The 14,309-nt window shown below is 39.1% G+C and overlaps 1 protein-coding gene across 6 annotated transcripts in view; it reads left to right on the forward strand.

The window, feature by feature from the left end:
- Positions 1 to 14,309, forward strand: part of LOC109037167 (uncharacterized) — a 156,595-nt gene that overhangs the window by 61,959 nt on the left and 80,327 nt on the right. The window contains exon 4 of one of the 6 annotated variants that reach the window (XM_019051679.2): positions 4,418 to 12,010. The exons of the other annotated variants lie outside the window; for them this stretch is intronic. Within the exon in view, the coding sequence (XP_018907224.1) occupies positions 4,418 to 4,755 (338 nt within the window). The 3' untranslated portion in view covers positions 4,756 to 12,010. Of the gene's footprint in view, positions 1 to 4,417; positions 12,011 to 14,309 lie in introns of those variants that run through there. 6 annotated transcript variants of the gene reach the window in all.

The raw sequence follows: 14,309 nt of genomic DNA on the forward strand, positions 1-14,309 counted from the left end.
TACGTAAAATTTCAGTCAGGATCTGTAATAGGCAGAGTTGCCACAATCCGAGAATACCGGAAAATGTCAGGGACACTGATGAAAGTATCGTATTAAAATTCCCGTAAGTGGTAGACTGCCCAGCTGTGCAAGTATATACTCCCCAGATCTTAATTATTAGATCTACCACTCGCCGTGAGGGAGAGTTCATCGGTAAAGTTATTGTCCCCTAAATTTTTGACGTAATAGACGAAGCAAGGGGGGTTACGTAAAATTTCAGTCAGGATCTGTTATAGGCAGGGCTGTCACAATCCGAGAATACCGGAAAATGTCAGGGACACTGATGAAAGTATCTGGGAAAAATTGTTAATTCACCTTTATTCGCTTTTTAGAATGGGCTTGATGTTTTAAACAACACATTTTGCCCGAATCCTATTGCAAATTATGTATTTTTACCACCTGGCATAAGTTCAATCCGCGGGGAATTTTACTCATACGTGTCAGGAAAATTAGGGAAATGTCAGGGAATTTCATATTCTAAATTTTGTGGCAACCCTGAATGGGCTAAAAAAAGGAAGTCGAACCAAAACGAAAACGACGCAAATTATAATAGCACCAACTAGGTGCATCTCATGAATATTTTGTCCTTGCCCAGACATCAGCCTGATCCACTGTAAGTCGATCCGATAAGCCGGTCACTGAGCTTAGACGTTTTTTTGTATCGTTTTTTTATTTTCCGCGCTTTCGGCGAAAATTGTGTTTTCTTCGACGCGATGGTTTCCTCCGCACCGGCGCTCGCCTTAATTTTATACAATTATATTCGGCGTTTGAAGTGTTGAGCGAATCAGAACGGCTTTTCGTTTCCTTTTCATGAGATGATTTTTTCCCTTCACATGCGCAGCTTGATTCGTATTCATATCAAGATGCAACTGTTTAATTGCCGAGCAGACAATATCTTACCCAGTAGAAAGTAATCGAGTTTTTCATGTCGTGAGCCTAATTTTTTAAGAACGTCAGGATTTTTTTACTCTGCCGAAACTGTCTCGTAGCCATTAGAATTTAAGTCCTGTAATCTTTTTCACTCGGAAAAACATCAGGAGACAATGGAAAATGTCCTTATTACAGGCTTTTCAGTTGCCTTGCATTTTCTTCAATCAACATTGAACTTTGAACAAATTGAATTTTCAAGTTTTCAATCTCCTTCAACCTCTGTCTCTGTTGAAAGAATTAATTGCCCAGCAGTACTTTCGAAACCACTGCAAACCTCTACCCCCTTCCTCTCTGAGCGTTTTTAGACGCAAAGCTAGCGCCTAATAAAAACGCCCATAACTTAAACTAACTTCTAACTTCTTCCTATCAGGGACTGCAATGTAAATACCGGTGAAACTTAAACCACCGTAATCTTTTATAAGCCCCAGCAAATTAAAAACAGTAAATAATCATAATTTCCCAAAAGTTGCCGTAGGGAGGAGAACCTAAAACTAGAGACATTTTACGGGAGTCTATATCATTGTCATACTTCTTAGCAATTTTATTTGAAAGCTTGAGTTCACCTCGCTGATCTCTTTTCGTGTTATCGCAAGTATGATTATTCCGGAATAGACAAAAGTTAGAAATCTCGTTCCTCTTTTTGGTAGAGTTATATTTTGGATGTTCATAGTGTAATATTATCCCGCACCATCGTTCTGAACCTCCCCTGAAATCAATTTTTTTAGTTTTCTCGTCCAATTTGAATTAGGGAAACAAAATTTAGACTAATTCATGGAATCTGTGTTATATGACAACTATTTTACTACTGTGACCCCTTTACTTGCGCTTCCTAAAGAGGAGTGGTCCAAAAATTCACCTGAACTTACCCGTTTTCTGGTAAATCTTTCCTTCAAACCCCTTTTCAAAAGAAATAAAATCCCAATCAAAGTAATTTTTTTTTTTTAAACGTGGCGAAACCTTTTGCCATGTTCGTCCCTGTTGCGACGAAATGTGAATTGGCGTGTTGAAACTCTTGATCTGTCTGTCCTAACCACCGAGGGTGTAAACCGATCTGCTTAATTAGACGTATTTCTGCCAAACGGAACTATGTGCATTATGGCGTGAGCCCTGTTATGCATATATTCTTATGGGTCTCAGGGCTCATGTGTAATGCACATAGTTCCGTTTGACAGAAATACGTCCAGTTGATAAGAAGAATTTAAAAGATTTCTTACAGTGAATTTTTATGGCTGCATTTGTGCAATCCAACACAAGAAACATATTCTACGGCTAATAATTGTCGTTACTATGATAGTATTTAGTCGGATTTTAGTAGGAACGGTAACTTTATCATTGTTTTAACATTTTAGATTCGATAATTTCACGGGTTGTCACTTTTTACTGACCAGATGTTGAACTTGGACGTGTATATCGTGTAAAACGATCAGGTTACCATTCAAAATCTCAATTACTTACCTTCGTAAGTAGTGACGTTATTGCCGTAGTTATTTTCTTTTCAGTGCGCCGCAAATACAACCAGAACGAAAGTTTGTTCTTTCAATCCATTCTCGTCGATTGGAGCTAATATTTTGTTGTGTTTCATTTTTAACAAGCACAGTAAAATAACTGCTGAAAATGGTAAACCCACTCGTCTCATATTAAAATTACCGTTCAGATGATCCAACGTCAATTTATCGTTATCATATTGTTCCACATCACTGAAAATGTTATTAACATCCAGAGTATCAGTCATGTAATGTTTCGGAACAAGAAAGTCTTGAAAAGATTCACAAATTATGACATTTCCACTTTTAAGAATCAAATGTGAAAACTTTCCGTTTTCTGCAGTTATTTCACGTGCCTCACGGATTGATTCAGAAATGACGTCATCACAGGCATTTCCCATTGAAATTAGTATTTATTGAAAAATTTGGAGCCGAACAAAGATGTAATCTATGTCAATGTCATCAATAGGGATAAGCCAACATCAATCGCAAAATTGATTACTGTCTTGTATGACGTATATCTGAATCAGTCCTCTAAAATTTGAAGTTTTGTTTTTCTATATTCTCAATAACTACTGTCGCACTATAGTATCTTCTCAGGGAGAGTATGGCGCCTTAAATACTCTTTAGAATCTAGATATGGCGGTGACTTTGGCCGTAAAAGAGGTTGTTGTCAACTTTTGACGAAATCACCCGCTGAGTCAACCTCGCTCTTATGTTGAAAGGAGGAGTAGGAGAAGACATTTTTGGACCTCTAGTTCCCTCTGTCCTACACAGTAGAGGTACCTTTACAGTGAGAATATGGCCACTGTCAGACACATGTTTGGTTCGCTCAGCCATTCCAGCCGTCGCGAAGTGCCTAGTAACCAAATTAATGGTGGACATTGCATACAGACGATTTAAAATGATTGAGAGTGGCGTTTTATTTGAATGACGTTTTATTTATTTGTGTACTACTATGAACTTTACTTAAATTACACAGTGAAGCGTATTGACTAAGTTGTCAAACCATCCTTAAGACCAGAAAAAGTAGGTAATGAGCGTCACATATTGGCAACAACCTCATCTTATCCAGAGTCTTTGCCATTTTGATGGTTCGTAAGGAAGGGCCTTCCTGCAGGCTGATTATTAAAATTGATAGACAAAGCAAATTACTGAAAATGATAGACAAAACGGGTTATTGAAAATGATATATAAAGCGATGGTCAAAGAACACGACCGCAAAATGATGAAATCTGATTGATGAAAACAGGTGGTCGTTACAGTGAGAAAATTGATGGATTAACTGTAAGGTCTCTCGTTGGTTGCCTTAGTCAGTATATTATTTACCTTCTACGTCCAGTGCAACCACCCGCTTCCACAAATAGGATCGCTCCATTTTTCCTTATTATCTTTTTGTCATCTGTTTCAATGATCAGCCCGTTAAGATCCAGCGTTCAAACTCTCCTTATCACCGAAAAAAAGATCGGTAGAATTTACCATTCCTTCACGCTGAATTTCACACAGCGTCAACTCAGAGTCAATTCTGCCAGAAAAAAGGTAAACGTTACTACATATTGGTACAGATAACCATTCCTCTGGCAGAATCGACCTCGAATTTTCGCTGTGTAAAATACAGCGTGAAGGAATGGTAAATTCTACCAATCGTTTTTTTCAGTGTAACACTGGAAAAAAACGCATTGGATCTAGAGTCCAGACTCTTAAAAACATCGACAAGAAAAAATACTCTTGACTCAATCGGATTTTCGCTTTAATCAAGAACCAAGCCTCTTAATTTGAGCGGATTTCCTCTTGATTGAAGCAAAAATCTGATGAATCAATAGTATTTTTTCTTGTCAATGTTTTCAAGAGTCTGGACTCTAGATCCAATGTGTTTTTTTTCTAGTGAAAGATACTGTACCACGACAGCACTGCATACTGTCTGCTGCTACGTGATAATAACATAGACGTTGTTTATTTTGCAGACGCGTTGTACCCGGCGACTCGGTACCTGATCACCTCGACGGACATGGACGGGGCGGAAAGCATGGACTACTTCACGATGGGGGTGCGAACGCCGCGGACCCTCCTGGCAGCCCTCTCGACGCCGCCGCTGCTGGAGAAGTCCGAGGCCGAGAGCCTCCAGAAGAACATCGAGTGCAACAAGTGCGGGCGAATGTACAAGCTCAAAAGCTCCCTGCTCAACCACCAACGGTGGGAGTGCGGCAAGGACCCCCAGTTCAAGTGCACGCTCTGCGACTACAAGGCCAAGCAGAAGGCCCACCTCCTCACCCACATCAAATACCGTCACAAGCACGATTGACATAACCTCCAAATGTTTGAACGATTCCTCCTCAACAATCAGAAAAGGTAGCCGGCCGACGGGTCGTCAAGAGTCACCTTACTGTGAATTGCACTACGTTCTGCAATGAGGAACTATGTGCCTAGCTCATCACGATTAAAGCACCGAACTGCATAGCGGACACTGGAAAAAAAAACAAAAAAAACATTGGATCTAGAGTCCAGACTCTTAAAAACATCGACAAGAAAAGATACTCTTGATTCAATCAGATTTAAGCTTAAATCAAGAACCAAGCCTCTTAATTTGAGCGGATTTCCTTTTGATTTAAGCTTAAATCTCAATCAGATTTAATCAAGAGTCCTTTTTCTTGTCGATGTTTTCAAGAGTCTGGACTCTAGATCAAATGTGTTTTTTGTTCCAGTGGAACTAATGTCATATATGTTTTTTTTTTCTAAAATGAGTCGGAAACCGTAGTTCCTCGTTGCAAAATTCGGTCCAATTGCACGGATTTGGCGCGCTCTGAATAACGATACTTTAATGATTGTTGGTAGCATGTCGTTCAAGCATTTGAGCTCTTCGGAAATATACCTCGTTAGAATAGTTTTGACCCCTCAGGATGCAGGCTAGAAATGGGGAGGGATTTGAACGCAGAGTGATCGCGAAAAAAGGCCAGGGTCAAACGATTTTCGCAATGTGGAATGGGTCGAAGGATGAATGGTTAAAGGATGGAAAGTTCCAGATCCTCGTAACCCCGTCCTTCTTAATCTGCGTAAGATTCCTTGTCATGAATCTTCAATTTCGGAAAAATTAAAAACTTATTACCAAGAGCGAGTTAAGGGACTCCCGCAAACCATGCTGAACTGCTCGATGTGTCACTGGATCCGACGTCTGCGAGTCCATATTTTTGTCGTTTCCTGCCCGAATTAGCCTCCCTAATCTCGTTTCTGACCTGCACCTCGACATGTAAGGCACCCATGTGATCGAGTCACCCTTCGTCCCATTTAATGTGCTTAAACTACCCTAATTTAATTTCATGTAGAGGTCCGAGGTAAGAGGTCAAATTTTAGGAGCGCAATAAAAACCTCTTGACTCCTGTCTTAAAATTTGGAGTCTCGATGTCTGGGTGACTTCAAGCCGACTTATTTCATCAGTGTTAATGTCGAAGTTGTATTCACCAAAGGAGTTCTGCGTATGTTGAATTTCTTGTAATGTATTCATGGACCTCTATCGCAGACGCAACAGGACATCGATACCAAAGTATTTATTTGTAAAGGATCAATTGAGCAATTCAATCATAGAGTCAAGTCCTCTGTTTTGTAGTCTGAAACGCCAAAGAATCATCAATGTGAACTGAACTGAACGGGTTAGAAGTGCTTGGACATCGACTGTTGTTTTGGAAAAAACGATCGGCTTAAAAGTTTTCCCGTGACTGTTACCTCGTGACCTCTAACTGAACTCTCATCCTTCCCTCCACTTTCCGTCCTCACGTCAGCATCATGAAGTTGATGGGCTGGGGTGATTTGCATTAAGCTGCATTTTAGTTCGAAATACTAAGCTTCACTGCGAAATTTATATTTGTTAGTTAGTTATTAAGTTACTTCGTTAGTTAGTTAGCGCCTTTGCACGAGTTGAGCCCTTACCACGCTCAATCCTCGCGCACTTCAGTATTATAGGTTGACGATTCATCGATTTTGCACCAAAAATTCCGATTTTCAAACCTCGCGAGGTCATTGTTTAGACGGCAAGATTTCTTCGAAGGCGATGATAACTTGACCTCATGAAAAGAAGTAGGAGGAGCTAAGTATTAAGATTTGTCTGTGTATACCCTGGAGTTCAGAAATCGAATTCCAAAAGTTTCTGAGATACACCAATCTCTCATCTTTTACCGTGAAGTATTAAACTCAAATACTCTTCGAAGTTGAATGAACCAAAAATATATTTTGTCTGTATATTATTGTACTAATAATGAACCCATCAAGCCTCCAATTGACTTCCTTTTCTTCGTCACTAATGTATGAAGAATATCTTTAAAAGAAAGATGTGACACATATTGAATACTTATTGCCCGCTTTTAGCACCGCTATTTACACATATTTCAGTTACATTTCGGTGAAAATGTCAGCATTATGCAAGTTTATAACAGCGAAAATTCCACTATCCTTCTTTGCAGTCTCTAAAGTCTTTCGACAATGTTTCCCGTACTTTAATTGTCTTATAATGTTACCCAGTGAGTTTTACTCTTTTACTTTATGAAAATGTGTACAGTTTAGTGTTTTTTATTATTTTATATTGATTTTTTAAGGAAAGTTGAAGCAATCCTGGAAGTCATTTTGTTTCACCAAATGATCACCATAACCAGTGCCTTGAACCGTATGAATGTTAATTTTTTTTATTTTTTATCTTAAAACATATTTGTTAATATCGCTTCCTTTATACTTCAAGTTCTAACTTAGAAATTAGTGTTATCTTTTACTTTCTTGAGCCAACAACCATTTTCTTGTTGTCGGTTCATCCGGTGTTTTCAACGGTATTTTTCTATCTACTCTCTGAAGAACCAAAATTTCTAAAAGTTTTTCTAATGTCTCTAGGATAGACGTATTTCATAATCTTGATTACTCTTATAATTATTTTAGATACTCTGATCCCTTCTTTGAATTGCATAATGCTTTCACAACTTACTATGATCACTGACTCAACATCACTCCTTTTAGCAATCCTCATTTTTCATAACTCATTCATTTTATTTACTCGAGAAAACGTAGATTACCCCAATCATCGTCAGAAAGAGTCCATGTGCCCATCTAGGTACTTTTAAGATTTAACTCTACACAGTTTCAATAATGCTCTTCCAAGAGCAGTGTTTTTTACTAAAATTCCTCTCTAGCCTCCCTTTCTCTTTTCCAAAATCATTTTTTATATTCAGTTTCAATCTTTACCCGGGTTGTCAGGAATGTTCGTAAAAAAACACTTAAGCCCAGGCCGGGAGCTTATACAGACAGGACTTGTGATGAGTTTAAATTTGTAGTATCTCATTGTTAATACTGCGAATTTGAAACCATTTATTTTTCTTAGAAGCACCAAATCACTGATACACTCACTGTTACTTTGTAATTTGTATTTCTTTCTCTCTTTCCCTATTTTCATTTTTAATTGTTTGCTCTTCTTGTATTTAGTGTACATCGTTAAATCGAGTCCGTTTGGCAGACTTTATTCTTTTTCCTCAGATTATTCTCGACTTATTCTCCGTCAAGTATGTCAAACTCCGTCTTTATTCTGTACTATCAGCTGCGATCCAATTTATGATCATAATACATGGACTACTTAAAATCTAGATTCATAAGTCTGAGAAGAGATAATCTGATAACTGTTTAGTCCTAACATTCTATCCCTTACGAAAATATTCTGAGCTATAGTCTTCAAAGCGGAGTCCGATTTGCAGAATATCATCACCTCGCAGAATTTTACTGAACTTTTTTTTCTATTAATGTGAGATGCGCTAAAATTATTTTTTCATTGACTTTTTTCCGTCCTTATTTTATTAATAAATGGAGATCGTCTCGCTGTGGACGTTAAAAACATTTGCGTTTCCCACAGTTTGCCTGTTTTACAAATATATGACTAATTTTACCTTTTTCGATTCATCGAATATTTTCAACCTTTTTTTTCGCTACCTCCTGTCGTAGTACAAGCACTCTTTGAACTGCTTACGTTACCGTATTAAGTTATTAGTTGTTTGTTTTTCTCTTTTTGTGCTCCTACGAGAAGAAAATAATATGACTTATCCGCACACAAGAGCAAAGCTTTTTCGGTAGAAGTTTACTTTTGCCCACATGATGTGAGCATGATATACTCGTTACTGCTTCATCATACTCGTGTATTATACTCGTTTTGTTTCCTCGTCTGTTTTTTTTTTTGTTTCGTTTCTTTATTGTACATTCATCCGTATTATCACCATTGTCCAAATAATTTTTTATCAGCAATAAAATTTATAGAAATTCAATTTTGGTTTCCAAGTTTCTTACCCCTCTCTGTCTTTAAATTCCTCTCGAAGACCCCCAAAAATTGCCGCTGTGTAGTATACCTTGTTTTTTTATAATTTTCTTTTTTTTTTGGGGGGGGGGGGGCAAAAGTGACGTGCTCGATCGACAATCAGAGGCCAGGATGATCAGAATATAACGAAATTTTATCAAAACTCCGGAACGAGTGACTTCATCACCCGGAAAGTTTTGTAAAATTACTTGAAGAAACCCAAAACAATATGACGATTCTCTTGACCCCCGAATCCCATGAAATTCATCGTGAAATGTCGCCTCGTCGTCTAAAATTTTTTTTATAGCTGTGGATTTGGTCCATTTCACTAATTTTTTTCAAGTCTTTTTCCTCCTTCGTAGAAATCCCGATATCACTCGATCTTAATGACGTACAAGACAAGCAACATTTTCATCTTTCCTATAAGCAAGCGGCTCTTTAATTATCATTTTACGTAACCGATAATGTTTCCCCTCTCAAATCATGTCATCATGATAGTGGCGATTGACATTGATTTTATCTCATTTACACTCCTTTTTTTTCGATACTCTTAAAGCAATATCATTACAATCGAGTGGCTGAGTGTTGGCTCTGTGATTTCTTGTTCAAACAAAATACGTGATCTAAATAATGACTTGAGGTTGATCCAGCAAATCTGCAACATTTTTCTTCATATAAATCCATGGAAATAAATCGATTCTTGGAGGGGCCAGGTGCTTCGACTAGAATCGATTATTCGACACATGTTTAAATGGAGAAATGCCCATATTGCCGACCTACTGGATCCGCTTCCGGCCGTAAGAGCAAACTTTCCTCCGATAAAATACGAGCTTCCTGAAAAACTTGCAATCAATTTCTCAGAGGAGTTGATTCGCAATTTTTTGCGAAGTATCTGAAATATTCAAGGACAAATTGCCTTAACTTTCTCCTGATAATAAACATGTTATGGGAGAAAATTTTGTAACATTTGAATGCTCATGTATCATTATTGCAAGCAACCCGTATTAATAGCCCGCCTCATGCGTACTTCAAAAATGAATGAATATTTTAAGATTTTCCCACCCGATCCAAAACTTTGGGCAAGAAAGATTTGGTCATTTGTTATCCTTTATTTTCGCAGCGAAGAAGTAACAGAGTTTGACAGTAACAGAACTTCGCAAACTACAAATCGGGGTCAGTAGCCTTCAAACCCTACCGTAATTCGAGGAACCGAGCAAATACCGATGGAGCAAGACCGCATTCGGCATTCGGTGGAATAAAAAATTAAGATTGAGGAAGAATGAGGGAAAAATTTGCCTCTCCGGCTAGTGCGGTTATTTCACGAATCCAAACTAGATTTTTTCAATTCGGACGTGCGGTTTTTTTCGTACGGTTTTCTCGTCCGATGTAATAGGCGGTTTCGTCAGATCGAAGGCGGCGAGGAAAAAATTATCGGTGAAAGTACTGTTGCGTCTATTATTTTTGAATGGAATCCTCCGCCTCTCAGCATCAGTTGTACCTGTGTGCGAATTACATTCGAGTTTAACCAGGGAAACAAGAGGTCTGCTCGTCAGAATTCTTGACAGAATTTCTCGTTAAGTCTTGTAAAAAAAAACCAAATTCTACCATCTGTTTCTACTACCATTCCCCATACTACCACCCTACTTCTACTACCACTCTCCTGCTTTTGCAACAACAACTACTACTATCACTGCCGCTGCTGCTATATACTACGACTACGTTGCTGCTACTACGATTACTACGCTGCTTCTACTACTACTACTACTACTACTACTACTACTACTACTACTACTATCAACTTCTACTTCCACTAGTACTCCTACTTCTGCTTCTAGGACTACTGCTACTACTACTACTATCACCACCTCTTCTACTACTACTATTACCACTACTGGATTCCTTCAGTTATTTTCACTTAAGCTCTGTAAACGCTACCCATGAGAAGAACTCGATATCCATCGTTCTATCGTGCCGTCACATTAAGAGTGTCCATCAGATCTTGTAAATTTCCCACGTATAAATGATCCGTTCAATCCCGGCGGTAGGGTTAACGCCCCGGGTTTGATACGAATTTTTCGAGCTCGAAAATTATCTTGCAGTCTCGTGCAGTGCAAACTCGTGGGGCGTCGGTATGTTCTGTGTCGTCGTCGGGCTTATATTTGACTTCCCAGCTTGTCCCCACGAGATAGGATGTCTCTTAATCTTTTTGTCCTTGCGGCCGCGCCGCCAAGTCCACCGCAAATCGCCTCGAAAAACCGATCGAAACTCTCCCGAACGAACCAACCCCGGTGTAATCTCGGCGAGCCTAAAAATTCGAGAAATTTAGGTTAGGGTGACACCCCTTTCCCACGCTCCCCCCAAGTTTTTCCCCGCTGTTGACGCGTACGCGTTTGCACTCGCCGTAATTTATTCTCGGATTTACGGTTGGCAACGCGTTCCCGTATCTTATCTGGGCCGCTCTGTAACTCACTTATTTACCTTAACGAGTCCGGATAACGTCGTGCACAGCGCTGGTTGGAGCCATGTCTCTGTTCGACACCTTCATGGAGTATATTTCGGATTTGAGGAAAGTCAGTTTTTCTTTGTTCCTGGTTTTCATTCTAGTGTACCATTATTTCGTCGTTCAGTTCGTATTGCAGAATGTGTGAAAAACTCCCCATCGTCGGCGATGCCGTCGCAACTTGCGTTCCTGGCGTGTGCTACGCAGTGACTTTTCGGGCCGAAGCACCGGTCGGCATCAGTGGCGTCTTTTGTTCGGTTCGGCGGGGTTGCTCCAAGCACGCGCCCTAGCGGACATTTTCGGAACTCGACAGCCGAAAAGCAGCTCCTCCGGTGCGAATCCACGTTTCCTCTCTCGTTTTAATTATTTTAATTCATGTTTCCCACTCGCTTTGAAATTCGCAACTGATAAGTTTGACTCCGCCCCCCGAACGGTTTATCCGGCATTTATCTCGTCCTCGCCCCGCCCTCTCACGTGTCGTGGTTCAACTCCGCACTCGACGGTTTTGAAGTCGTGAAAAATGACATTTAAATCGAGTGCCGAAAATTTATAATCCTCTCGGAATTTCTGAGAACGTGGGGACTATAACGTCAGAACTCCTCGCTGAGTCGTTTTTAATTGAAACAGGAGGGAAATTTTCACGCATTGCGTGGGATTAGATAAGTCTGGAAAATTTGTCTACCTATTGTTCAAATATGTCGGATTGTCCTTTCAATTTCAATAAATCTAAGTTTTGTCCCATTAAAATCGATCCTTTTTTATTTGCTTCCATTTTTGAAAATGTTCTGCATCTTACATTGTATAGATTGATAAATATTACTGTATATTATCCATTTTTAACTCTAAGAGAGAAATTCATTGAGAAGAACAACAGAACAAGTGAATGAATGACGTAATTTTATTTTGTCACTCTTTATTGTACTCGCTTGGCTCTTTTTTGTCGGGGTGAGCGACTCGAGGTCAATGAATCCATTAACGAATCAGCTGGTATTTGGTTCCGTTTTTTATGTGCCTGACTTGGTTGAACCTCAAACTTGAGACGAGAAATCAATTTATGTCCATCTATTTCCCTTCTATCCGTCTTAACTCACCTGTTTCCTATGCAAAGAAGCTGTTTTTTATTGCTCATGGTCTATTTGTCCATTTAGCGTACCACTGCGCTCAAATTGCGCTGACGTTACTTTCAGCCATGTCTCTCTTTCTTATTTCTCATCAAGCGTTTTAATTCTGTGTACCTGTCTTTCGTGCGCATTATTTATGTCAGTTACCTTTAGAAACTAAAACTAGATCGTTTAATTATACATTCCTTAAAATATTCAACGCCCATGGAACCTTCATTCAAATCATAAGAAAACAATCCTGCGCTAACATTTGGTGTCACTGAAATCATCGAAGGTTTAATTTTCTTTAACTTAATATGAAATTTATAATTTACATTTTAAAAATTGGTAGCTCCAATACACCTGAACTGTTCGATGTTTTCACCATCACTAGTATCAAAGCGTTATCACGAAAAAACGAATTATTTTGATGTGTGACATGATAAACACACGAATAAATAAGGTAAACGATTCTCTTAATTTTGCAAAACTTTTCAACCATCAGAACCCGATTCTGTGACCAGCGCAACGCTGTCGCTTTCAGGAAAGACTTTGCATAGACATTCGACTATTGCTAAATCTCCTCGGGTAAAATAACTTTTTGTGGGAAAGTTATGAAGGTTTTTCCTGGAAGTTTTCAGACACGTCTAATGAAATTTTGAAAAAAGATTCCCGAAATATTCCGAGAAAAATAATTTCAAATTATCAAGACAACTCTGGTTTTATTAGTAAAAATTTGGCAACGGTTGACTGTTTCTCACAGCATTTTCCCTCAACAGTTGAGAACAGGCCGTGCTTAAGCATGTGGAAAAACACGATTACTTGACTGACCTAGGGAAATTTCTCTCCTCTTTTCTTCTTTTAAGTATTATTTTTTTTTTTTTTTTTTTTTTTTTTTTTTTTTTTTTTTTTTTTTTTTCTTTTTTTCCCGATACGACGAACTCAAGTTGGGAATTTACTTATCTTTTCGCCGTCTCAAGCTCTTCAACTAATAGGTGTTGAATTTTTCCGTGGGCCCTTCTATATGTTATGAGTAACGTACGATGTTTGAGTAGCCCCCTTAACTTGAAAATACGCCCAGAGTGCCCCTTAACTTGAAAATCCGTCCAGAGTGCATGTCTTTCAAGTGCCCACGTTTCGCGGCCGGGTAATCGGGTGGTGGAAAGAGATCATCGATCGTCTCGCACGTTTTTTAGGTGTGCATTACGCATCTCAAGTTCAAACACACCCCGGACCCGGCCCGGCGGTAACGTGACGGCCGAGTATCGTGGGCCAGTATTGTCTCTTCCACATGTGATTGAACCCTACGTGCAGCCCGCCGTTTTCCACGCCGCAAGTGGAAAACGCGTCAATCATGCACGCTATCTCCTCGCCAGAACCCCACAAAACGACAATGGAGAATTTGCACGCAAATTTTTTATTGCTTTATCTGAGAGTGCTTAAAGAGCTGATTTCGTAGTATTTTTTACTATTTTTTTCTGATATTGGAAATAGTATAAAAGTAGATTTAAACGTGAAAAAATGGACGTCATCGGCGGCATTTTCCATTTAAACATATCGACGGCGTAAGTTTGCAATCACATATCTTGTCTGCGGTGTCTGAACATCTCCGCCGCTATGTTATTTTTTTAAAGGAGAACAAATTGACATCATTCCTTGAAGTGTTTGCAGAATTTTCTTCCCACAGAGAAGCAAAATCATGGCAGTTCTGAAGAAGTGCCGTTGGGTAGGTCACCGTTTAAAAAATAAAGTATGACAGGAAGCCTGTGACGTCGCAAACCGAGTTATGTGACTGCCGACTTACACAGTCGACTTGTATTTTAGCATAATAATAGACCATTTTGTCATACCGCCTCCAATAATTTTTCAGTTAATGAACCGAGGGTATCCTCCTGTTCAGTTCAATCATTAGTTTCCTTCTACACACGAAATTAATCAACTTTTTG

This window comes from Bemisia tabaci, chromosome 1 (assembly GCF_918797505.1).
Source record: "Bemisia tabaci chromosome 1, PGI_BMITA_v3".
NCBI classification, from domain to species: Eukaryota; Metazoa; Arthropoda; class Insecta; order Hemiptera; family Aleyrodidae; genus Bemisia; species Bemisia tabaci.